General features: G+C 44.2%; 1 protein-coding gene and 1 long non-coding RNA gene across 8 annotated transcripts in view; both read left to right on the top strand.

Moving 5' to 3' along the window:
• Positions 1-4678: 4678 nt before the first annotated feature.
• PRIMA1 (proline rich membrane anchor 1) overlaps positions 4679-25995 on the top strand; it is a 54354-nt gene continuing 33037 nt past the window's right edge. The window contains exons 1-2 of one of the 4 annotated variants that reach the window (XR_014585011.1): positions 4679-5040; positions 11060-11210. Coding sequence is in view for 3 of the 4 variants with exons in the window: in XM_083838095.1 (XP_083694221.1) it covers positions 4948-5040; positions 11060-11210 (244 nt within the window). In the remaining variant the exon portion in view is untranslated. The remainder of the gene's footprint in view (positions 5041-11059; positions 11211-25995) is intronic. The other 3 variants (XM_083838095.1, XM_083838096.1, XM_083838097.1) reach the window with 3 other exon arrangements.
• LOC310900320 lies at positions 15297-23647 on the top strand. 4 transcript variants are annotated; one of them, XR_014585012.1, is made up of 4 exons: positions 15297-18905; positions 19406-19563; positions 20230-20673; positions 20764-23647. It is a non-coding gene; the product is annotated as an uncharacterized lncRNA (long non-coding RNA). The 4 variants fall into 4 exon arrangements; XR_014585013.1 differs by having other exon boundaries at positions 15306-18905; positions 20230-20412; positions 20527-23647; XR_014585014.1 differs by having other exon boundaries at positions 15313-18905; positions 20230-20412.

Genomic DNA, 25995 nt, shown 5'->3' with positions numbered 1-25995 from the left:
AAGCAGTAATGAATATTGAGTGTAAATCTGATACAGCACTTAAATGATTTCTGCAACCTGCAGTCCACTCAGGATGTAGAGACTTCATTATAATAGCCACAATGGACTTGGAATGTAATATCTGTAATGAGAAGTAATGTGATTGATATAGCTGAAAAACAGATGTGTTTGGAGCATACACGCTCTTCCTCACATCTGGGATTTTTCTGGACACTTTCAGTAGCTAATACTACACATTTTACCTTTACATTTGTAAACAAAGAACTGTGATGCTGCTGAGCAAATCCATTTGCTGAGGAGAAAAAAAAAAAAATGTGACCAGCTATCGAAAGTGAGTAAGCAGGAGGCCTTTATCACTTTAATGTATCACTGGATGCAGCATTTCAGTGCTAGAAAACTGAAAAAGCAAGAACAGGCTTCCATGACATATAGTCATAACAGAGAGCATTTCTGGTCATCAATACAGATCTGTGGTATCCTATAATTTAAGGTGCTGGAGTGCAAGCTAAAGATTACATGATGCAGTTTTCCGTGTTGGTGTTATTCACCCCTCACTTAGACTAACATGGATCCACTGATTTTGTTGAAGGTATTCTTGTTCTGTACCAACCTATATTTATCCAGGAGAAAACTTGAGCTGAAGGTCTGACACTTTTAATACTTTTATAGTATTTGATAAACTTTAATATAATGAAAATAAAAGAATCAGCTGACTTTATATTTATTCTAGACATGCTCAATATTGGGAATCTATTCCAACAAACTGGAATTATCAAATAACTGAATGATGAAGTCTTCTGAAAAACAAATCTGCTATTTGTAAATGCAAATACAATTAAGGGTCCCAAAGTTTTTTTCTATATTATTTAAAATAATTGGGATTGTCAGGAACAATCCCCTCCACTCCCTGAGAAATGGTGGTATTTGGAGACCTGTAAATCCTGTTTTCACTGTTGTGAACTTTATTAATTTGTGAACCCCTAAAAATTTCTCAGTAAGGTGTGGGGTCCTGTGTAGAGTCTTCAAATACACGAACAATAAATTTACTTCCTACTGCTGAAAGCACTGCCTTAGATATATGAAGCGATTAAAATATCTTTAAAAGAAGCAACAAAAATGTTTTTATTATGATGCAACATTCAAAGTATATTGATGTTGTGCATTTACCAGCCTCTTGATGGTATTCTAGACTCAAAACTAAGAATTAGTCTGAGAGAGACAGTGCTTTCAGGCAGCAAGAGGCTTTGAGATCTTAGTGATGAAACATTTTCTGTTTATGCTTTGGCTAGTGTTTCTCTGGGTCTAAAACTTTTCTCAAGTTCATTGACTTGCATCCAGAAATGTCATTAACAAAAAAAAAAAAGGATTCTTCCTAGGCCTGGCTGACCACAAAGCCCTGCCTTGAGAAGTGGTCACCTTGACTTCCTCTGCTTCTGGCTCCAGCTAAAAACCCATCTCAAGGTATCTGAAGATGTGAGAACAAATCCTACCTAAAGTCAGATTGGTGAGTATCTGTTGATTTTGATGAGGTTTTGACAAGGCAGCCTGGAAGAGGACTTTCTCTCATGCCCTCTGAATACTTGAAGACATGTTGTAAAATCAATCTATACAAACAAAATAAATAGCCTCTTAGAATCCATTATAACCATTATGGCTTCTTAGACTAAAGGAGTATGATAATGTGTTTGTACAGCTAATCAGTGTAGCATTCCTTACTAATGTTTCCTGAGTAGTTACTGTATTGGAGTGTTAATCATGATTGTTCTGATTATCAGGAATTGTTCTTAAAAAAATAAAAAATAATAAAAAAAAACCAAGCAAGATATATACTTTCTTCTGATAATCAGACAGACCAAACACGAAAGGAAAAAAATTTAATGCTTTTTTTAATGCTTTTTATACTACCAAGTGTTCGTATTTGCTTAAAATTTTTGAAAGACTGCTTTTCTGAAAACAAAATAATATTTCCAAATAGCTTGACTTTGTATTTTGAGCAGTGACATTTGCTCATATGGCACTTTTCATCTCCAGAGCACCGAGCCAGAACATGGACCTGTGTTGATCCCACCAGTGAAGGATCCGGACTTGCTTTTGATTTTTGTGCTGTGATAGATACACCTAGGAAGATAGGATCCCATTCCTGCCTCAGCCATTGGGTAGCTGGATTTGGACATGCTGTTTTGGCAGGCAGGGAACCTGGTGCAGGTCCAAGGCAACAGAGAAGTCATACTTAGCAGTAGGATCACAACTCAAGAAATCTTTATTATGGTTCAGGGGTTGTACCCCAGTTAATATCCATCTCAACCTTTAAGTAGTGTGGCTGCTGCAGACAAATCATCATATTCTTCCTCGCACCAGTCCCGGTACTACAAAACACTTACTGTGTTATTAAGGAAAACATATTTAAAGCCTGTCGTTGATTCAGGGCCTGCAGTCTTATGGGCACTATGTCATTTATCTTCCTTGTAAGTGGGAAAAATTCCTGGACTCTATTTTTTCTCCATAGAAACTACAGAATAGAAGTCAATGAAATTAATGAAAAGCACTGGACAAGAAGAGGGCATATATTCAGCCCTTTCTTCAGCCATTCAGTCTAATGGGAAATAAGCCTGCATGTGGACTGCGTGACTGGGGCCAAAGCTGGAGATTGGATTTAATGCATCCACAGCCCAATCATTTCACTCAGGGAGCTGTCAATTACCAGAACAAAATAGAAAAGGTGCTGATTACCTGGGCCAGACTTTGCTCTTATTTGTGTCCAGCAATCTCTGTGGTTGCACCTGCTTCTCTGCAACTGCAGGCAGAGCTTGGCCCTGTGTCCTCAGTTCCCTGGGCTGTCTTTGAACGAAAGGAACAACACTTAGAGATGGGCATTTGGAGAATTGCTAATGGCAGGAAATTCCACAGTTCTCCTGACATTAAGGCATTGTAAACACTGAAAGAAAAGAAATCTGTGTTGTGTGGTTTGTTTTTTTTGTGTGTTTTTTTTTTTTTTTTTTGGCGTGCAATGCCTAAAGCCTTATCTCTCATTCTGTCAGGAGCCAAGGACTATGTATACAGATGGTGCAATTTATTATGTTCTGTACTGTGACCAAGTGCTGAAATACCTTCAGGAAATCACCAGAAAGCCTGAAAAGCTTTGCTGTCTCTTGTGACTCCAGTTCAGTAAAACTATAATTGAATGAGCACAATATATTAAGCACTATATGTTACACAGTAGACTTACAGAAAAGGACGCCATCTTTTTCAGCATCATTACAGAAGATATATTTGCTCTACAATTACTGCCTGTACCCAATGTCATGTTGTCTCTCTTTCTCTATACTCGACCCTTAAAAACCCACAAGGTAGGGATTTACAAATAAATGTCTAGCCACAATGGGACTAGTTCAAATCAGGTGTAACTCCATTAAATTCCACTATATTGTCCTCATTTGTAAGATGTTGCTGAACCCGTTAGCCCTGACATTTAAATCAGCATCTGTTGGGATTGAAATGAATGGAGATACAGTGGCGTGAAAAGAGAATTTTAGCCCTGTATTGGCTGAGCAGTTAATGCATTTTCATTCTTATTCTGCTGAGCAGGTTTTTATGAAACAGTTTATGAAACTTGGCTCAGTGGGTGCCAGAAATAGGGGGAAAAAAACTAAAACGCATGTCCTGAAACCCAGACATCTCTGGGTATGAAATATAAAACTTGAGCCCAACATCTTATTTGAACCCATTTGTTTACTTCATTCACTGAAGTGAATTCATTTACTCGTTCGAACACTGAAAATAGGACCCCTGTGCCGCTGACCCAACAACGGACACTTACGGTCATTCTGGTGCACACCAAGCCCAACTTGCAGCAATGGCCACCATTCACAGAGCAGAGGTTTTGCTCATAATCGCTTCACTGAAAGCAAAACCATTTCCATCTTTGATTTTCCAGCCTGTTACCTCCCTGCACAGCCATGATATTGGGGGATTCTTTATCTACATCCCTACAAGTGCTATTATTTCAGGGTGTTGTGCTATTAATTTTATTTATTATTTAATTAATATTTATTGAAACACCAACACCATTTATTTAATATTTAATTATTATTCATTGAAACACCAACGCCACGAAGCATCTTCCTTATGACATCCCAGACCCCGGACTGGGACACAGAGCTGACACCTCGGGCCTGTCACAGGAGAAGCTTTTGCATCACTTTGGGGCAAAAATAAACAAATAAGTAAATAATTAAAATTAAAACACGATTTTATTTTTTTTTTAAATAAATAACAAAAAAGCACGCCGGGCTGCAGTTTGGGACTGAGAACCCCGCAGGACAGGCATGCGGGCTCCCCGAGCCGCCCCCGGCCCGGTGCAGCCTCCGGCGGGCGGAGGCCGGGAGGGAGGGAGGCTGGGAGGCCGGGAGGGAGGGAGGAGAGCCGCGGGGAGCCGGGCGCGCAAGGGACTGCCTCGATGGGCTTGAAAAATCACTGCAGCAGCGGCGGCGGCGGCGGGCAGGGGGGCGATGCAATCCCCGGGCTGCGCGCTGCCACGCCGCTCTGCCCGCCTCTCCCCGCCGGCTCCGGCAGCTCCCGGCCCCTCTGCCCTCCAAAACTTTCCCCTCGCCCCTCCCCGGGGTGCGAGCGAGCTCCGGACTGAGCGGTGAGCGCCGGCCCCGGGAACCCCCGGCGCGGTCGGGCGGGCGGCCGGCGAAGCATCCCGGCAGGGGGCGGGCGGGGAGGGGCGGAGGCACGGCTCCCCGCCGGGCGCTGGGTTTTCCCGACCACCCTTTCCCCTCCCCACCCGCCCACCTCCCTCGTTCCCTCCCTCCCTCCCCTCCAGAATTAAAGTTGGGACGGTGGCGCTCCGGGGATGGGTGCGAGCCAACGCCTCTGCCGCCGGCTCGCTCTGCTCCGTCCCCAGGTCGCCCGGAGCCCGCTCCCCCGCCCGTCCGCCCAGGAGGGATGCTGCTCCGGGAGCTGCTGGGGCTGCTCCGCTGCTGCTGGCCCTCCCTGCTGCTGCACTGTGCCCTCCACCCGCTCTGGGGCTCTGTCCAGGTAGGGCCGCGCTGCTGGCACGGCAGGGGGCCGGGGGACGGCAGCAGGCAGAGCCCCCGGGCGGCCCCGAGGCGGGGGCGGACGGGGGGGGGCGCGCCGGGGGCCCCCGAGGCGGGGGAAGCCGCGGCTGGGCTCGACGCGGTCCCCCCGGTGCCCGCGATGCGGGACCGAGCGCGCCGGGCAGCCGCGCCCGGGCTCCGAGAGCCCGCGGGCGACTCCGCGGTGCGGCCGGAGCCTGGCGGAGCGGGACTTTTCTCGGGCCACCGGCTCGGACAGCGCCTTGCGCTGGAGATGGAAGAGGCGCCCGAAGGAGGCGCGCACGGAGCCCAGCTCTGGAGGGCTGGTGGTGGTCGTGGTTTGCCGTGGGGGTTTGGTGACGGTGGAGAATCAGGGATTCTCCGGGCGAAAGCAGCTTTTTGACAACTCGGACTCGTGTGACCTTGGTCGCGGTGTGGGGCGAGCAGGGAGATGGGCTGAGAGTGGCCATCCAGTTTGGAGAACCAGACCGGCAGCAAGGCTGAACTCAAATGCGTCACTTTGATATTTTAAACTTTATTTGTAATATATGTCTTCAGAGGAGTGATTGATGAGCCAGCCAAGTGCTGTTCAAGAACAGAAGGGTTGCAGTTTCTTGGAGAAAACACAGTGGAGACTCCATGTCTTTGACTCCCTGTTCTAAACTTAGTGGCTCCCAAGAGATTAAATAGAGATGTTATAATATCTCATCTCTTGCCGTGAATGACAAAGAGGATTGTGCTCCTTGCAGATTAAAATGAAGAGAAATACAGCAAAAACAACATCTTTTAAACCAATGTCCCCATCGTAAAAACCTGTTCCGCCACTACCACTGCTGTCCTGCTCAAGTATTCAGCTAGCTGGCCATAAATTAAAACTGTAACTGCATCTTTAAGGGAAGTGCAGTTGTGTAAAGAGAGATGCCTTCTGAAACCTCTCTCCTGTAATCACTCAGTCAATCAGGCAGATTAAAAAAAAAAAAACTTGCATAAACATCTCTCTGCAAACTACTTAGGCGATCTAACCTAATCTTTCAGAAGTAATTATGTTTAGTTTATAACAATTGAAACAGGCTCTGAGAAATGCAAAAGCCAAGGGGTCCTGCCTTTCCATGCAAAAATTTGGAAGTTTTGTTGTCCCATTCTTCATCCATACCTGTGTTACTGCCTACTGTTCTGTGTAAGGACAATCAATAAATCTCCTCAGACTCAAGCTTTTTGCCAGCCTCTCCCAAAACTCGGACGTATCTAAGGATCCCAGTGGCATGTACCGATGGAAAGGACAGGTGTGGAGCACTCACCAGCATGGAGACCTTCCTGTGACCGAAACTCCCTTGTCTTTGAATCCTTCCCATGACTCTCTTCCCCATGTTGAATCATAATCCTTGCTCTTATCTTCAAAGTTTCACAAGTTGTACTCTTCTCGACTAACCTGTGAGTGTCCCATCTTGTCACTCCCTGTCCCTGCTCCATCTACAGCAGCCATCGTGTTTTGTCACTTCTCTTCTCCCAGCCCCTCTTTACCCGTTCGTCTGTGCTCTGACCTACGTGGGGCACAGCCTTCCCTACCACATCTTGGCACTCCCTCTTCAAGCCCTGCCTTGGGACACTTAAGAGAATCAGTCAGATACTAATCAGACAAGAAACATTTATCTTATTTTTTTTAAAAGAAAGGAAAACATCTTTTTTATTAGCCTAGCAGCCAGAATAATGACAGGAAGGAAGGGACAATTCTGTCTGAGGCTTTTGACATAATTTAAAAAAAAAAAAAAAGATCTGTAAGTGTTGTGATAAATAATGGTGTCACATTTTTTTCTGGTTTCATAAACATGGATTTGAATTAACTCTGATGTGAATTATGCAGAGCCATTCTGGGATTTACACGGCGGCATTGAGACCTCTTCCCTGTAGACTGCTTCCAAGAGACAAAGCTCTTGCCACATCAGCAGGCTTTTAGAGGTCTCTGTGCTTTTTCAGTCAATTGCACTTTTCTTTTCAGTCTTTCCTCCTTTTACCTGATTCACAAAGTCACAAGAGGGCCATGCTGTGGGGACGGTATTAATCCTCTTTCCCCATCCCACTCTGTAAATCATGCTTGTGAACTGCTGCAACCCCATGGGACTCTACTGAAATACCAAACACCTCTGAAATACCAAACACCACATGCAGATTTGTTTTTCCACTCCATGCAAAGCAGAAATAGGACTATTGTTTCTGCAGGAAATCTTGGATTAAAAAAATGTATCACAGATATGAACCTCAACTGAAAAACTACAAAGGGAAACCAACATTTACCACTTTTTGCTTGCTTTTCCCCGGACATTTGTGGATCAGACTTCCACTTCCATGAATATTTAAAGATGTTTGCCTTTTTGCAAAGCATGTTCATATCAAAGGCACAAGTCCATAAAGTCAACTCTATTTATTTTCAGAGCAGGGAAAAAAATGCATCCCCTTGATGTCCAGGCAACACATGTCCAAACTGACAGGCTGCTGAGTGTGTTTAGAAAGCCTCATGCCAAACAATCAACCATGTTTTAGAGAGGCCAAGGAGACACGTGTTCATGGCACTTACAACAGCTGGGCTGGAAGGTGCAGGTGTAACAGCTGGGGAGCAAGACCTGTTTGGTCCAGAGATGACCCCTCGCCAAGACAACATCTGTGCCACGAGCTGACTGGCAGCCTGGTGGGTGTCGTCTTGGTCATCATCTGCAAAGTACATCCAAAGCCATTCTGGGGACATACTGGTGTCTGGCAAAATGAATAGGCAGTAAAGTCTGAGGACGGACTCTAATTAGCAGACTGGTCCAGAGAGAGATTAGGCTTTTTCAACATGCCTTTTTTTCTCCTGCCATCTCCTGTAAAAGCAGCTTACCTTGAATTGCAGACAGTGGGAAAGAAACATGGAGTTAATTTATTTCATCATCCTCCGCCAGAGCAAGATTGCTCCCTCAAGCGTATTTTCTAGTGATTTGTTCTGATTACCTTTAGAAGACACAAATAATAGCCTTCATTCCTTTCATAACAAGACTAATAGACATCAACAGTGGGATTTTTTTTTTTCTTGAAAATTAGCCAAATGTCTTTTCCTTTTTCTTAATTCAGTCTTTCTACTGTTAGTTAATCTTCCTGAAACAGTCCTCGACTCTTTCTCTCCCCCTCAAGACCCTCAAACTCAATTTGTGTCTTTCCTTTTCTTGCCAGATTTCAGCTAGTTTACAATATCTTTGTTTTCGCGTACTAACCCTCTAAGACAAACCCCTGGAAAGGTAAAATCTGTGTTCCCACAAGTATCTTCTAGCAACCGGACATTCTACTGAGTGAAAAGGGAAGGGAAACAAACAATTTTGGTAAATGATCAGACTAAGGTATGAGGAGAACAAACAACTCTTTTTTTCAGGAAAAGTACACAGAAGCAGAGAGCAGCTGGGCATGTGTAGGGTTAATCTTGTCTGCAAAGTAATTGAGAAAAATATCCACTGGTTTCTGAGGACACTCTATTACCAGCCTAAGGTAGAAGAGCCTCCAGGGATTTAAAAGCAGTCAATAGTCTAAAAAAAGACCAAGCAAGCCTTTTGGTTCTGGTTGATATTAAGTTAGAGCAATAAGTCAGCATAGCTTTTCCATACCAGCACGGTGTTCAGACTCATATACACAAAGCTGCTTCTGGTCTGCTTACGAGGTCGGCTCCAAGCCTGCTGAATGTTATGCTTCCCCGTCTCTGTTCTCTCCCACTTTACTGGCTCCTGCAAGACTGCAGCGAGCCATAGCATTTAGCAACTGGAGAACCAGGTAGGGAGCAATAATTAGAGCTGGGTGTTAATACTTGCTTCTTTATCAGTTGCTGGGGCCAGTGAAGAGATATTGCCCTACTTGCTCTGTGAGCACTGCAGGTGCTGTCCCATGGGTCCAAGCCAGGAGAAGTCCTGGGTGTTCTTCCAGCGGGGCTCCTCTTGGACAAGCTGCTAACACCATAGCCCGACACGCAAACAGCCTTGGAAGAGATGAAACAGCATAGAGGATATTTTGCTGCCTGTGATCACTTACTTTAAAGATAAATATACCTACTTAGCAGACAGATTTATTACCAGCTATGAGGGATTACGAAGCTGAGTCAGTTTGATTCATTAGAGCATTCGGAGAGTTTGTGTAAGTTCCTGGAAGCTGTCTGGGATGGTCTTTAGCCATCCTCTTGCTGTTACCTGATGGCGAAGGGGAAAGTTGGAAGGCACTTGTACTGAATTTGTTTTTCCCTATGTTTGGTAATAGATTTTGACATGCTGTTTAAAGAACTGAGCCTTCTGCCTTGTGCTGTGCCAAGCCATCCTTCCAACTCAGTTGCGCGTAGCTCTTTCTATTCTTTTCTTCCCTCTCTATAATATTTAATCAACAAAGCCCTACCGCCATTTCCCTGAGGCCAGAGTAATGCATCTTTCTGCATTTAGAAACCTCCTACGCATGTGAACATGTCTTTTGTGCTGTGATGCTGTTTTAATTAGCCACATCTCTCTTGTTGGCCAGAAATACATGAAAAGACTGCGTGCAGCCCTCCTGCAGCCAGGAGGTGCCCGGCTGTTGGCCATGGGAGAGGCTTGCTGGCCACGCTGGGGGCTAGGGGATGAAGGGGAGAGGAGATGGGCTCTGCATGCCCGGAGCTGGCACGGGAAGGGAGGCAACCCTGGGTGGCTGTGGGGATAGACGAGGACGCAGAAGGGGCCTACCTAAAACAGGTCGGAGGGTCAGGCATGAGGCATCCTCTGTGTAATGACCAATGTGCCATGGAAAATATATAATTCAAGAATATGGTGTTAGCCTAAAACTATTAGGACAATAGCCCTCCCAACACCAAACTGTACAAGGCAACAGTTGAATGCTAGCGTCACTTGCCTTGGCTTCAGTGAGACACGGGTCCATCCCAGGTGGGCTCCTAATCCTATGTTCAAAGTTCTTGTTAGATAACATGCTGCTTCGTCTTATAGGCTCTGTCTCCTTAAAAGAGTATCCTGAGACTCTGTTAGAGTCTCAGTCCTTTCAAAAAAGCTGGCTTAGAGACCTCTGAAATTAACACCAGTCAGAGGCTCCTGCAATGTTCCCCAAATTTTCTTTTCATTAGGGACTTACTCCACTTCATTTTTTAGCATTAGATTAGAAATTTTACAGTCACTGAATTTTCCTTAAGTCTCCAGTCATGTAAATATTATTGCCAGTAAGAAAAATATGCTGTTAATAAGTGCTCCTTTTCATGATGAGATCAAGATACTGAATACATTGAATACTGGCTAAATTGTTGTCCAGGGCCAAGCAATGCCTACACTTGGGTTCAACAGTATTTACACTTGGGCTCTGCAATGCCCCCTCTTCAGCTTTATAACTAACCAATACTGCATGTTACGGAGGATACAGGTCACAGTTTATGGCATTTCCATTTTCACCATGCCATAGATGTGGCCTACAGATGGGTAAAATGTGGGTTCCCTCTTGCCATAGTGGGAAGTGAAGCAGTCTGTGAAATGCTCTCCGAACATCAGAGGGAGGCTGGCACAACAGAGATCTCATCTGGCTTTCACTTCTGCCGTAAGGAAAATGAACATAATCCTGACCCTAAATGTCTTGTAATTTTTTATTAGCTCTCTTTGGCTCGCAGCAACGACCCTGTGAATAATGCATGCTGCTAGATGGCTTTCCTAAGGAAAGAAGGCTTACGCAATCATATTGTCTGCCACTACCCGCCTTCTCCCTACCTCATAATAACTCAGAAACCAGCTGTCCAATTTCAACCGCATTTGACAGAGGGAAAGAGGTCTTGAAGATACTATGTTAAGTAAAAAATAAAATAAAATTGAGATCACATGGGGAAGAGAGACCTTGTAGTGGCCTCAGTGAAAAGCAAGTGGTGGCAGGAGCTCAGTTCTCACCAAGGGATGAGGTGCCACTCAGGAGCTCAAGTCCAAGAAGCACATTCATGGAAAATAAGTTTTCACTCTTTCTGACTTGTTTCTTCACAGATTACTCAGGGCGAGCCCCAGAAGTCATGCTCCAAGCCTGTAGCAGACGAAGTGACAGAGAGCTGCCAGGAAGTTTGCCAGTGCAGACCACCTCCACCATTGCCACCACCTCCCCCACCTCCACCACCCCCAAGGTTGCTGGTGGTGCCGGGTAAGTAGCCACTGGTGCGGTTGTGGTGCGCTGAAGGAGTGCAAAGCGACGGTAATGCCTGGACAGATGGAAGGAGAAAGGATGTGGGAGAGGGCACAGCTAGCTCGTTTATCATTTTCCACTTAGCAAATGGAGGAAAAAATGTTCTCAGTGGAGATGGAGATCTGTTTTCTGATCAATGAATAATACTTGGCTTTTGGAGGAAAGCCAGAGAAATTCCCTCCTTTCGTTGTATTATATATGATTCCCTGGCTTTAAGTGGTTCGCTAATGTCCTAGTCCTGAGAAATGCTCTCCTACACAGACAAAGTGTTGTGCTTCCCCTTGATTTGTATGACCTACTGTTTCACCAGGTACACACCTTGGAGGTCCTCGTGATCCAAGGCAAATTAATTTACAAGCAGGCAAAATTTTCAGCATTCTGTCTAGTCCAACCCAGGAAGGAAGGGTGGAATTGGCAAAGAGGCTGTGTGGGGTCTCCATCTTTGGAGGTCTTCAAAAGGCAGACAGGCAAGGGCTTCTGTGAGCAGAAGACTGAAATTAGCTCATCTCCAATTTCCTTCCAAATCAGTACTTCTGTGATCTCTGACACATGAATCCTTTCCAGAGAGTGGAGAGTCGCCTCGTGCACAGATAGTTGTGTCAGCGGTCCCCAGAGAGGAGTTCATTGGCAGTGCAATGGACCTTGCTGGCGCTACGTGTACTAACTGGTTGCAGGAACATGGGCTGAACCCTGTGCAGGCACCTTTAGATCCCAGGCGTTTGATATTACAGCAAATTTCCTCAGCACTACTGCATTTTTGCAAATTTGTCTCTCCCTAAAAGGCTGCCTATTAATTCTTCTCCCTGCTTAGATAAACTCCCCTGGAACAGTGTTGTAAAGTATGTCTATTATCCTTCTCAGTGCTTCCCCCATGGGAGAAGAATTCATTAGGTAGCATCATGTGGATATTTGTCTTTATCAGCTCCATCCCTAGATGTGTAGAAGACATGAGGAAGACTCCTGCACAGTTTTTAGCCTGCTAGAGGACAGGCAGAATTTTGCAGTGTTTTCTGCCAGCAGTATGCTTCATATCTGTGCCAGGCTGCAGAAATTTAAGGCAGAGGCAGAAAAAAAAAACAGTAATTTGAAACACTTGGAAAAGGAAGTACAAAGAGAGCTTGAAAAGCAGAGATGAAGGTTTTTAATAGCAGGAAAAATCTCTTTCAATATTCAAGAAAATGTTATGGACGGTAATAGTGGAAATTGCCTTGATCTTTGTCTCACAGTCAGAAAATAAAGTGTTTGCCACTCCGTTTTCTTGTACCTGGGCTACCCATTGCCCTGGGGAACCACTCTTACCCATTTGCGAAGCGGCAGAGTAGTGCCAGCACTGGTCCTCGGCATGGTGCTCAGCTGCTCTGGGAGGACTCTGCTCTCCTTTCCCTGGGCTGCCGCCAGGCAGCTGGTCTGCGTGCATGGATTTGTCTACTGCGAAGTGGGAGGAAATCATACCAGAAAAAAATAAGTCTGTCACACGTTGCAAAAAGAGGAAACAGAAATCAAACGGGCCTGTGACTGGGATAGCCTGATGCTTACTCAGGCTGGATTGCCAGGTGCTAGCCCAGTTCTAAAAATGAGCTATATAAATCCAGATGACTAATATTTAAACAAGCTATTTCATTTCAAATGCAATAAAAAAATAGATTACACATTCCTTTCACCAGTAAGCTTTAGAGTAGCAATCAAGTGCCTCATCTTGAAAGATGCTTTCATTATTATCATCTGTCTAGGCACTGTGATTTAGCCCACGTGTACAGCAATCCCCATCCCTGTGAGAATGAGCAAGCCTTGTGGTTAAATATTGATGTTTTGGACACTGCTTTTAAGCAGCGTTTGGAGGAGAGGGCAGTAAAGGGACAAGACAAGCTATAATTAAATGGTTGATGCTAGGCTTGCACTTTGCACTTTTTCAGTGATTAAAGTGTTGGAAAGACCTCAGCAAAAAGAAGGAGCAGCCCAGGAGGCACAAGTTTTTTACTTCTACATCTTTGAGAAGACGCTGTCATTGCTTTCAGAGCTTTGTCAGCCCCAAAAGGCTGCAGCCTGCTAGGCACAGTCCTTAACAGCTATTTGTGCAATTGTGCTGAAAGTTGTTGGAGGTTTAGATGATCTCCACATGTTGTGGTTTGGACCTAATGGTGAAAGCCAGTAAGTACGTAACTCCTGTCCATCCAGCTGCTACAGACATTGACAGCTCAATTATCTGTTAAATGAAGCCATGTTAAATGAAGCACTCTTTGACATGTGCTTTTTGGTCTCCAGTTGCTGCTATGGAAAAGCGGAGGACCCTCTTTGTGTACTCTTATCAGTCCCACCTCAATGTTTTGCAAGCCCTACTTGGATGTATAGAGTGGCATTGGATACCTGCATGTGAGCAGCTGAATCAGTCTCTTACAGGCTTTTATTGTGATTGAGAATCATAGAATCATAGCATGGCTTTGGTGGGAAGGGACTTTAAAGGTTACTCAGTTCCAACCCCCTGCCGTAGGCAGGGACAGCACCCACTAGATCAGGTTGCTCAGGACCTCATCCAGCCTGGTCTTGAACACCTCCAGGGATGGGGCATCCACAACCTGTCTGGGCAACCTGTTCCAGTGCCTCACCACCCTCTGAGTGAAGACTTTCCTCCTAATCTCTAATCTAAACCTCCCCTCTTTTAGAATAATTCAGGACTTTCAGGAACAATCAGATTGCATTTAGTATCTCTTCAGACATTTCAATATAGACTGGTCCATCCAGTGACAAATCCTCAGCTCTGCTTCCTACAGATAATATTTAACAGATTTGTATAAATCTATGAATTCCAGAATTCACATATAATTGCTCATAAATTCTGTGTTCACTCTGATGGATAATAAGCTAATTCCCTCCACAGAAAATAAACCGAATCACATACAACTTGGCAGTCAGGCAAAACAAATGAGAGGTGGCAAAAACACCAACTTGTGTGTATGAAATGTATGGGTTGTGCTTCAGTGCACTCCGTGGAGACGTATCATCCATTCAGCAATATAAGTATGGGAAATTAAATTAGATCATTTGGCCAATATATTTCCCAACATGGATAACTAAATTATGGACTGGTGGATTCAGGGAATGTCTCCGCCACCCAGACTGCAGGTCCCAGGAAAGAAAACACGGGCTGTTTTTGTCCTCCCTCTGCCGCGATCAGAGGCCTGCTTTTTCCATGTTTCTAACTCCTTCACACAAGCCACTGGCATTTCCAATATCTCTTCCACACCCTATTCTTGCCTTCACTGCACCTGCTCTGCAACTATCCTGGGACTTTACTCCACACCCTGCAGCAGCATATCCATGTTAAGTAGAGGACTCTTGGTCTGCTACAGTGAATCCTTCTGCTTTATGGTATCTAAATGAAGGCTGGGTCAGCCACACTGGTTACTGTGAGTGCTGCTTCTTTCAATGCTGCTTGGTCGGAGTTCAGTGTCTCTGTCCATAAATTGGGACACGGAGATCTTCACCGTGAGTGTTTCAGTTTTGAATTTCCTGAGCTTCGTGCCAAGTGCTGTTTTTTTGTGTCCCAGATACTCCTGTCTTTTTTGGTATAGACACGTGCCTTCCTGATGGTCTTCAAGCTGAGGAGGCCCAGCCGTGTTAGAAGTAGCTAGGATGCCAGGGACTGTGTGACAAACTGGTGGGGGCTGTCAGGAGACATGGCAGTTGAGCCAATGACAGTTTCTCCAGGCTGTCTGGCATGTTTATATTTCCTCAGTATCTCTCCGTATGCAAGCAGAAGCCTGCTCTTTAACCCACGCCTAGAAAACTGCTGGTTAACAAAGTGAAGGGAAAAGCTCGTGAGGCTGTGAGGGGCTTAAGGCCAACTAAGTTTAGATGCTGACAGCAAAGAATGTATGAACTTTCAATGAAATTCACCGTGTTCCCTAGATGTGGCTTTCATGACCTGGAGGAGCTAGGGATTTTCAGAACCTGGCCATTAATTAACTGTTCCTTTCTTACCCCCCCCCCCCCCCCCCCCCCCCGGCTTTCCTCCCTGTCTCTGGATTTCAGCCAAGACTAAGGCAAGGTGGAGTACTTGTTTAGGCAGCATTTCTAACCCAGCTACACAGACCCATGAGATTAAGCTAGTTCAAATGATGTTGACCCTTCAAAATCTAAAACATTGCAGTTGTCAACCTTTAAATTCTTTGTAAGCCCACAGTATTCTCCAGGGCCATGGCAAAGAAGAAAGGAATTCATCTGGAAGTAGAAGCTAGGCTTTCAAAACAGGGAGGGATTGAAGGCAGACATCCAAGCAGAGACAAAGACAGCAGTCAGTATCAGTTTTAACCTGCCTAAGGTTTGAGGAAAAAACAGTTCAGAGGTGACTTATTCAAAATGAATCAAGGAAGGGAAAGGATGTTCAGCATGAACACCTCCCTCACTGGTTGGCAACGTTTGCTGTCTCTTCTCTATCCATCTCCTGCATTGGGTAAAGAGTCCGTGGTACCGCCATCCCTTCACTGATGATGGAATTGTCAAATCAAATATTGCTTCAGTTGAAATTTAGAGGAGGAAATGTGAATAAAACCTTTTATCTGAGATCATTACAAGCAGAACTAGCACAAATGAGTCTGGATATGTGAACCAGCCTTTGACTCATTGGACGCTTACACGTACATACACAGTTAGGTCTTTATAGCTCCTGAACTCTGTGAAAGTTTGCCGTAAGCTCTCAGTTGAGATAAAGCACAATCAAGTCACAGTGCAAAGCCAAAGTGAATGACATCGTTGCAGAGGACTCTAATCTCAAGGCTGTAATTGTACAATTTGTTTTTTCAAGGTGAAATCTTTATCTTTGGAGATAATGCATCTAATTAACTAATGATTTGGTCTGAAAATGCCAAAATGACCAACTGTAGTCAGGGAGCAACTTTTTGGCAACTGTATGAGCACAAATGCATAGCTTAATTTCAGGAAGTGTGCAGGGTCCCTTCAGTGCAAATAGGAAAGCTAAGGACGTTTGGATCTTTAAGGACAGATGGTCTCAGTGTGTGTAATATGTTGAAGCCTGAAGTACTGGAACAGACTGGAACTTCTTAAACTTTGAGGAGGTTTTAAAGCAACCAAATTTTGCAGATTTGGATTGCTGACCACTAGCAACATGGACTTTCACAGCAGGAACTTGTTTTAGAAATGAAAACCATATGGTTCTGGTACATAAAAGAATAAGAAATGTTTTTTCCTTAGGCTTTTCTGTGACCTAAATGCTAGTAGTAGAATGGGTGGGGTAACCCACTGTGGATCGAGAGAATGAGTTTGAGCCTCACACAAACATGCTCTCCAAAAGGCTGTATAAGAAGGAGAGCTAAGCGTGGTCCTGGTGCTCAGCGCATCACCTCTTGTATTACATGGCCACAGACATTGAGGTGCTTGCCTACGCAAGGCCAAAAGGATCTTTGGCCTTGGACAATCTATGATTGTCCTCCAGGAGGTGAGGGGAGGTTGTGATTGCAAAACTTCATTGAAATCCTCCTGGAGGCCACCACATGCCTTAAAACATGAAGCACCAAAGAATTTGCTGCAGGTCATCAGGTACAGCTCTTGCAGTATGGGCTGTGTGTCCAGCTTCTTTTGTGTAGGCCTTTTGTCTTTTGAGTGCTTTGCACCTTTCCAAACATGTGCTGTGACTGTAATTCTGACCCTAAGAACTTGTCTGGCATAACCAGCCCTTGCTCACCCCACTTCTGCCAGAAGGACTGGGTTTGAGTAGTTTTGAGATATGTAGGCACACTTTAAGAGTTTATGATCAGCTTCTCCAAAATATTGATGACCAAATAAGTTGTTAGCAAACACATGGGGGTGTTTTTCTATCATAACGGGGAAGAAATTTTCCTCCATGCTTCATATGTAATACTTACTAGCAACACTGAGCAGTAATGGAAGAGAACTACAGTAACACACAAAGTGGAGGGGTACACAGACTCCTACATCGAGAAATTTATAGCAATGACATCTGCTGTGAGAGAACATTGTTTTAGCATATTGGTCTAGACAGTGATTTTTAAATGCAAGCAGAATGCTGAAACAGGGAAGCCCTTTCAGTTTGGATAACACAGCTGTTATACTGTGAATTACACTCCTGTGTGAGACTGTTGTTTATACTTTACAAAGCAAAACCAAAATCCAATTCTTGTCTTCTCCCAGATCACTTTCAGTTTATTGAAGGTTTGTGATTCTAAGAACTTACGGTAGGATTTCGAGGCTTTCAGATCTAAATTGAAATCCAGACATGCAGCCTGGAGACACAGATGAGAGCACATGCTGAGTTGAGCCCAGGTCCCTGTCATGCTGCCTTCACGTCACAGATGCTACCTTCCCTGTTAGCACAGTGAACCAAATCATTAAACATCCAAGGTGGGATTTAGGCAGAATTCACCCACCTAAATCAGAAATGCAATGCTTAGGTTTCCTGCCTCACACTGCAGGTGCTGGTGAATTAAACACCAAAGACATAAAGACCTCAAAATCCCGATTTTTTTTTTTTTCATCTAGCACAGTTATTTCTAGTGCAGGAATAAAAGTTAGAGGTCTTCACCTCCCAGTCAAAATGGGAAAAATGTTCAGGGTGAGAAGATTTCTTAAGCAGCAATCAAATACGAAGCTGAATTAGTTTTGCATCTGGGATGTTGTATTAAATATGAAGAGCTGGATTAGTGATTAGAAAGCAGGTAAGACTGGAAAAGGTTCATGCGAATACTTTACTCATAGGATTCTGCTATCAATTATGTACATAACATCTCATATTGTGCTGTTGTAAACTGTCTGTCTTTGTAAAATAGTGGTTAGATCAGACTGTCAATTCCAGCTCTGTTGCTAAATTCCCAATTCATAGTTTTTCACCACAATAAATTCTGAAATGTTTTGTCAAGGCTAATTTTTATTTAGGCAAGTGATGAATATTCCCTCTGCTCTGAGACCTTGCAGATTTGTTTTCAATTTTTCATGCAGTAATAAATCCATGTTATGGAAAAATCCACTCTCTTGAAAATGCACTCCTTCATACATTTTCCAGTATTTAAAATTAAAAGCCTCAGGCTGGCTTTTGCAGTGCAGAAATCATTGGGAGTTCTGTTATCTATAGATTAAAAGTATTGTTTAATTTTGAAACAGGAAGCATTAGATATTAAACTCATTCTGCAGTAGAGCCGTCCTTTCTGCTTTGAGATGTGTACTCCAACAGCCTGATTTTTTTTTTTTTTTAAGAAAAAGGACTTGGCAAAACTGAAGACATTAATTCCCTGTGTGGATGGCAGTCCATTTGCACATGACTACCATTTCATTGATTGAGAAGATAACAAATCTTCAGTGAAGTTACTGATGAGTCAGAGGCTGCTGAGTTACAAATAATTGTAAGTTCCCGTGCCCCTGGCAGACTGGAGTTGTGTCTCATCTTGACAAGCCAGAAGCAAACTTAATTGGCACAAGCTGTCCTAGCAGCAAAGGTTAAGCAGCTGACCTTGATAAAGCACCCACAGAAACATATGTTCTCATAAGGTTTGGGGCATTGTCTTAGTTAAAAATGTGGTAAAAGGGTGTTGTGCTGCCTGTATAATTGCAACTTATGGGGAATTTTTAAGTCAGCATAGCTGATCAAGGAAGCAGCAGTCTGAACATTTGGGATGTTATCCTGAAGTGAGTACATAATATCCATTAATTTAATAAAAACGTAGCTTAATAAGTGATACCACTGCCAAAAATTATCATTAATAATTATGTGAGTTAGTTTAACACTTGCCCTAGTAAATCATATCCCATTATAATCACATATATATACTAGCAAATAATGAATACCTAATTGTTATTAAAATGAATCATTTTACAATTTTGAAGAGTCTTTTAAATGGAGCTGATATTTCATCACTTCATTAGTTGAAAATATTTTACACAAAGGTCTGTCCCTTGGCAAGTTATGCTGTTAAACTGGACTTTTATAAGGGAGCCAGTGGAGCAAATTCTATTGAATCATCACTGGACATTTTCCTTTCCCTCTGGAAGGATGGTATACTCTTATTTCATAGCCACTGTTGAAGGAAATGACTGTCGGTTGAGCAAAGGGAGGGTTTGTTTTAACCCTCATTTTGACTTAGCAAGTTGCAGGTGCTGTTTCATCTTTATGGGGCTTTATTCTTTAGCACTGGCTGCCAAGTACTGTAGGCTTCAGGAGAGAATGATGGTCAACAGCATCTCTGCAAGTGTTTGCCTACCATGCAGGCCTAGAGTTCTGTGTGAAGACAGTGAAAAGTGCAGAGAAAAGACCAGTAACCAAGTGGCTTGCTTTTGTGACTGTGAGGTAGGTTGTGCCTTGCCTTTTGTCTTTCAGAGAGTTACAAGTGTACTCCAAGTGGTGATTGAGGACTTTCTGTTGGGCCTTTGGCATGGTGAAATGACTTGATCTGTTAACATGATATAATTGCCTTTTTAACTATTCTATATTTTATGGACACTGCACAATAATCTATCAGTTGATAAATGGAATTTTATTCTATTAGGATTAAACATACCTCTGGTTTGGAAAGCATTTTACATTTTAGTTCCATTTCACTCCAGCCAGGTCATCAATTTTAGCTATATTTCTCTTAGTGAAACCCAAATACAATTTGGAAAAGGAACCTGAGTGCACTAAGTGTGGGAATTATTTACTGGTCCCAGGGACATTTTCTAAATGATAGTTGAAGCCCTTCCAGCAAAAACTGAGCTATTGAAGTGATATAGGGAATAAACTTTGTAATATCTAACAGGAACATTATGTTTATGTAGATGCTGTACACTAACAGAAGTACCTGCTACATAGTCAACCAGCTGTTCCCTAAAACTCAGACATGTGACTTGCAATGTCTTTCTTTGTAAACTGAACTCTTTAAAGCCATCTGTAGTTATCAATCTAAAGTGTATGTCTAGTACAGCCACTCTCCGTATAGCATCTGAATGCCCAACATGCAATCCATTAATTTTTCAGAGATAGACACAAACCAGTGACTTAGAAACTGCTGCTACTAACAGATGAAGAAAATATTCCGAGTATTTCCAAGTCTTCTACTATCTGTGCTACGAAAGTCAGCCTGCAGTTGGCTGAAGCTCGTTTTCTGTTTGCTTCCCTGAAGGCACTAATTTGGAGAAAGTTTCAGCTCCAAGCTGTGAGGTTTGTCCAATCTTCACTATTGTCTGGAGTTTCCTGAGCTCTTTAAAAAGCTACTATCTAAGAGATAATATCTTAATCATAGCAGTAGTACTGAATTTTACTTGCATTTCATAGCCTTATTGTCTCTGATGGCACCATTCTTGTGAATACCGTTCAGCCTGAAGAAGTCGTGCAGATCTGGCTTTAATTTGATCTGTATATAGAACATTATAAAGAGAAAATCTGTCATCTTTCTGTGGGATTGAATCTGCCAGCCCTGAGGTATCTCATTAATCATTCTCTGGCAAAAGACTGGTCATCGTTGTAGGAGCTTAGACTTCCGAAATCATGTTTCATCTGTTTGGATTTCAGCCTACATCATCCCTCCTTTGAAGGCCTGTTCACTGCAAGAACTGAAAGACGGATAAACTTTCAGAAGACTTCATGGCGATGTGCTGTGACTCTTGCTAAAGAAGTGCCTTCCCTCCCTGTAGGAGCATCAACAAGAGAGTCCAGGGTGCTGCTTCTCCCTCCCCACTAACCTGCTGGTGGGATCTCATGAGGTCCAATTAACCCATCAGCCACTCAACACTACCATGTCTGAAACAAACTCACCTTTGTAAACTTTGGATTTGAGACTAGTGGATGTTGAGCACTGAAGATTGTTATTGTTAGGCTCAAAAGTGAACAATAGTTGCTACAGAAGTGATCAGCGAGGTTCTGTCCTACCACGCACTGAAGAGAATAAGGTGCTTGCCCTGCTGGGAGGAATAGGCAGAGCCTATGGCCATGCCATCACCACCTGGTAAAGAGAAAGGAGGCAGCCTGAGGTACCAGGGCATCGCTGTGTTCATTTCTTATTTGTCGTCTGTCAGTGATGCTACAGTTTCATCCAACACCTGACAAAAAAACGTGTATCAGCAGATACTGGAATTAAAAGTCTGTAAGGGCTATCACTACATGTATTTAAACTGTCCATAGGGGTGGCACTACCTGCTACCTGATCTTACTTTGTCACGTTTTTCTAACCAACAGTTTCCCAAAGAGATGCTGTTTCCCCCTCTCCATCTGATTCTCCCTCAGCAAGAGGACAGAATTGTTTTTACCTTGATTAAATCACACACTATCGATTTCTGTCCCAGACAGAAAAGATCACTGGTACCTGATAAGGCTCTGCCATACCCCTGATAAGGCTCCACCATACCTGCCTTCACAGTGCTGCTGGGGCATGCCTTTCATCCAAGGCTGCCTGAGGCTCAGTAAAAGCAACGGCTAGCTTTTGAAGGGTTTTTAAGCACCTAAAAATGCATAGTTTCTCAGTGGGCTCTCCAAACCACTTAACACCAAGTAAGTGTGCTAAGCCGTGGCCCACTCCACCTTATTTTGGGGAGGATGATGCTTCCTCTGTGCTTTTGGCTCAGTGGTTGCTTGCTGCTGAGCTGAGGTGGGTGCTGGCCAGGAGGTCACGAGGGAGGACAAGGATGATTTTTACTCTTACCTTTGCTCCTCGACACCTGTTTCTCCGTGGCATGCCAGGGGGCCTGCCACTGCAAACACAAAAACAGTTGCCTCTGATTTTTCAACCTCGTTACGAGATGCATGTGTAGATACATGTAGAGATGCATGGATGTGCACATGTGTATGTGGTTGTTGAGTATTGATGTGGAAATGTGCTAATCAGGTATTAGAGCACCAAAAAGGCAAAGGCAGACTCAGCACGATGGTTCGGTGTTTTCAGGTCTCTTTCCTCCAGGATGCTCTTTTCACTGCTGTAACGTGAGGGGCTCCCGCAGTTTGCTGGGGCAAGCAGCTGATCCCCAGCACTTACATTCCCTTCTGAAGTACAACCCGTGCTCCCTGCATGCGTCGCTTGCCGCTGGAGAGCCGGGCTGTGTGTTTGTGCAATGAAGTGGATGGCACTGCGCTGGCGCATGTCTGTGCCTCTCAGTGGTGCCACTGTTCAAAAGAACTGAGGATCACTGTCCTCAGGTCAGGGCTGTGCTGTTGTTGTCCTGCCCTAGTCCGCTGCCTTGCTGCTGTGCTTGCTCGAATACGTGGTTTATGAGAAAGCCAGGGAAATACTACAAAAATACAGTTAAAGTACTTGTAAGGCAAAAATTATTTACTCTATTACAGAATTGGGAAATTAATAGCAACAGTGCTAACACGCAGCCTTATGTTGCACTTTTTATCCCTATATCTTGTAACAGTTTGGAAAGCTGGGACAACTGTTCCTGTCGTGGAGGAAAATTGGAGGACCTATGTCCTTAGATGAATTTCTGTCCTCTACCCACACTGACACTCTGCCTAAGTAAAGAGAGGTTGACCCTTGTATCATAAAACTCTGAAGGTTAAACTTAAGCTTGCATATCTGTATTCAAGTTAAAGCATCCTGGCTCTCAGTGCTCAGAACCTCCAGAAATCAGGTCACCTTCTAAAATGAATTCCAGAATACTAGTTTAACAGCAAATTTTCAGACATTTGTGACCTGTTTCTTGGAGGCACCAGATACCTACTAATCTGATCAGCTCCTCCTGCATTTTGAAAAGCAGGCCACCAGACACAGCAACATTTGCCTGAGCGATGGCTCTCATGCACTAGGGCTATGTGGGGGTGTCAGCCCCCTCCGTGCTGCGTAGTCTGGTGCTGGTCCAGGTCACAGACAGCAGGGAAATGCAACAGTGCCCGCCAGGCTTTCCAGAAGGACTACACTGTTGCAAGGAGGAGACTGACTTGCAAGCCACAGGCTTCAATTCTGATTTGCTTGGGACAGAAATCAATAGTGTGTGATTTAATCAAGGTAAAAACAATTCTATCCTTTTGCTGAGGGAGAGTCAGATGGAGAGGGGGAAGCAGCATCTCTTCGGAGACTGTTAGTTAGAAAAACATATGACAAAGTAAGATCAGAGGGCAGTGGCTGACGTGAGCGCCCGTTGTAAAGATAAATGCCAGAGCAGTGTTAACACAGAAACTAGCTATGATGTAATCTCCTTAAAAGCCTTTTTTCCACAAGGCCTTTAAGTGCTACTGCTTCTCCAGATCATGCTTTAGAGAACAGACTCTCCCTCAGCGCTCACTAACCTCACTGTCCTCCAAAGGACCCTGGCAGCTGAAACCATGTTTTGCTCCTATTTGCAGAGTCGTACCTCAGTTCTGGTGGGTCTCATCAGCTCCACCAACAACCTAATAGGATTAAAGCTGGCAGATCTGGTCCTCAGCTTTTTGATTGCTTGGAGCACAGACTTTTCTCCCTAATTTTTTGATGCTCCTCTGTTTGCTCTGCTGTCTGCATCATCATTCTTCCACAAGCATGTAGGACTTGGAACTGAAATACTGTTCTTGCTCTGCAGCGATGCTGAAGCCAATATAAGTTATCCTACAAACTTAGCACCAGCCCGTCCTAGGAACCTGATGGGATGCCACCTTGGCTCTGTCCATGGGTCTTGGCCCCACAAAGGTGCTGGGCATGGCATGCATGGGGCAGAGATCTGGCACCTGTATGGGAAGTCAGCCAGGGAGCTTGCTGCTTACACCCCAGTCATGTAGTTATGACTGGAGCCAGTGTTTCCGTCTGACCCCCAAGGAGGAGGCAAAGTGAGCCAGAATGTAAGACTGCTCAGGAGTCAAAAGCCATTCTGTTTCCTTGCTTTTTCACAAAGCTGTGATGACTCCAGGCAAGCCACTTTGTTTCAATGTGCTTCACTTATGCCTGGACAACCCGTACTGTCATCTCGTATTATTTTTATTTTGGCATTAATGACAAGTTTCATTTTCTAAAGGAGTCTAAAATCTGCCAGGGGAAAGCAGCTCATGAGACCTTCTAAGGTAGCACAGCAGCATTGCTGTCACTCGTGACCTCCAGAAAACTGCAAAACTGCCCCTTTCTTCTACTTCTTCTTGCTCCATCCTCCAAAACCATGCACAAAATTTAGTATGTTCCTTGTTTCAGAAGGAAACTATTTTTCAAAAGGGGGAGAGAGGTAGAGAAAGGGGGGAACTGAAAGTGTAGAAAAACAGCGTCTACAGTGTAAAAGCTGCGGGGGAGGGAATTTCTCCAGCATCATCCCACACATGTTTTTATTACAGCAGAAGCTCCCACTGCACAGTGATAGCAGTATCCCCCTTAAAACTGTAGTAGGAACATATGCACAGAGCAGCTGCCTGATATAAAGTTGTCTGCAACATAATGTGATAAACAGAAGGATCATCTGCTACAGGAATAGCTGATATCCACCAGTGTTATTTAACCTAGCTACTCGAGGGAGGCAGTAAATCAGGACAGGCTTTCTGCTGAGCACACCACTATTGCTTGGTAGTAGTTGTTTACCTGAGTAGCTTATGGCTCTCTGGAAATGACCCTACGTTTACAAGCAACAGGAAAGGCACAGGACTAAGAAAAAGAAAGAGAAAGAGGAAGAGAAGAGAAGAGACCAAAAAAAGGAAAAGGAAAGAATGACAAAAAAAAAAAAAAGGAAAAGGAAAGAACAAAAAAAAAGGAAAAGGAAAGAACAAAAAAAAAAAGGAAATGAAAAGAACGGAAATTGATATTTGGGGTTTTTGTTTGTTCATTTTTCTCTGTATATGTGTACCAAAAATTGCTGCAAATTTAGGCAGTTCTTATTATACTTAAGCCAGCTATTCACATCTTGTACAGCTGCAGCCGTACTCTGGAGGTGAGGATGGTGGGATAGGACATTGCAGGTCTAAAAGAGTTCTTTGGACTTTCCTCACTGGGCAGCATCTTCCTCTGGTGCCTGCTCTTTGTGGCAGGATCTTAGGGAACAGGTCCAACAGAGTGGCTTTCTAGGTCAGTGCTCTTTGGGGACTGTCATAATCCAAATCCTTTCCATGATGTTTGGATTTACTGGAGATGAACTTGTCCCAAACTGACTTCATCTGTTATTGAAGTTGTCATCCGTTCCTGCTTTACATTCCAGCTGCGTTTGCCCAGTCCCTCAAATTAATAATGGATGCTAATGTCTCTGGCTTTCTGTGCTGCCCATCCTGCACCACATTTCCATACTCTCTGAACAAGCAACAGCATGGCCTTCAGCTCGAGGAGAAGAGCCTTGGGAAGTCATGGTGTTCTGGGAATCATATATTTTATTGCATTTGCTGGATTTAATTCACTCAGTAAGTACAGCTTTAGCATTTGGAGCTCTTCTTTGGAGCTTGCTTTGTTTCTGCTTCTCAGGGGGAAGCAAGGGGGAATCAGCAGCAGGGCCGGGGCCACATCCTGAGCATTGTGCTCAACCACCTCCATGCTGGACATTTAAAAAGCCATGCAAGCGTACTACTGCGTATTGGGAAACCATCTTGGTCCTCCAAGGTGGTCTGCTCCTCTATGCCGTTTCTTTTCTCCCAGGGGACTGTAGGTGCCATTGGGGCAGCAGGATAGGGGCAGTCTGTGGCCAAAGCTTTCCAGCCACCGGCTAGATGGGTTTGGTTATGACCACAGCTCACCATGGGGCAAAGGAGCGGCCCTGCGGCCTATGTGGCCAAACCCAGGTTATGTCTCTGCAGTCTGGAGGCCGAGCAGAGAAGGTGACGGCTGTCTGCAGGCTGTCCCCGAGGCCGTACCCAGCCAGGCAGGGAGGGGGCCCA

Source organism: Anser anser (genome assembly GCF_964211835.1).
Source record: "Anser anser genome assembly, chromosome: 5".
In the NCBI taxonomy this organism is placed as follows: Eukaryota; Metazoa; Chordata; class Aves; order Anseriformes; family Anatidae; genus Anser; species Anser anser.
The sequence above is the reverse complement of the archived record's forward strand: the minus strand, read 5'-3'. Positions and strand labels throughout refer to the sequence as shown.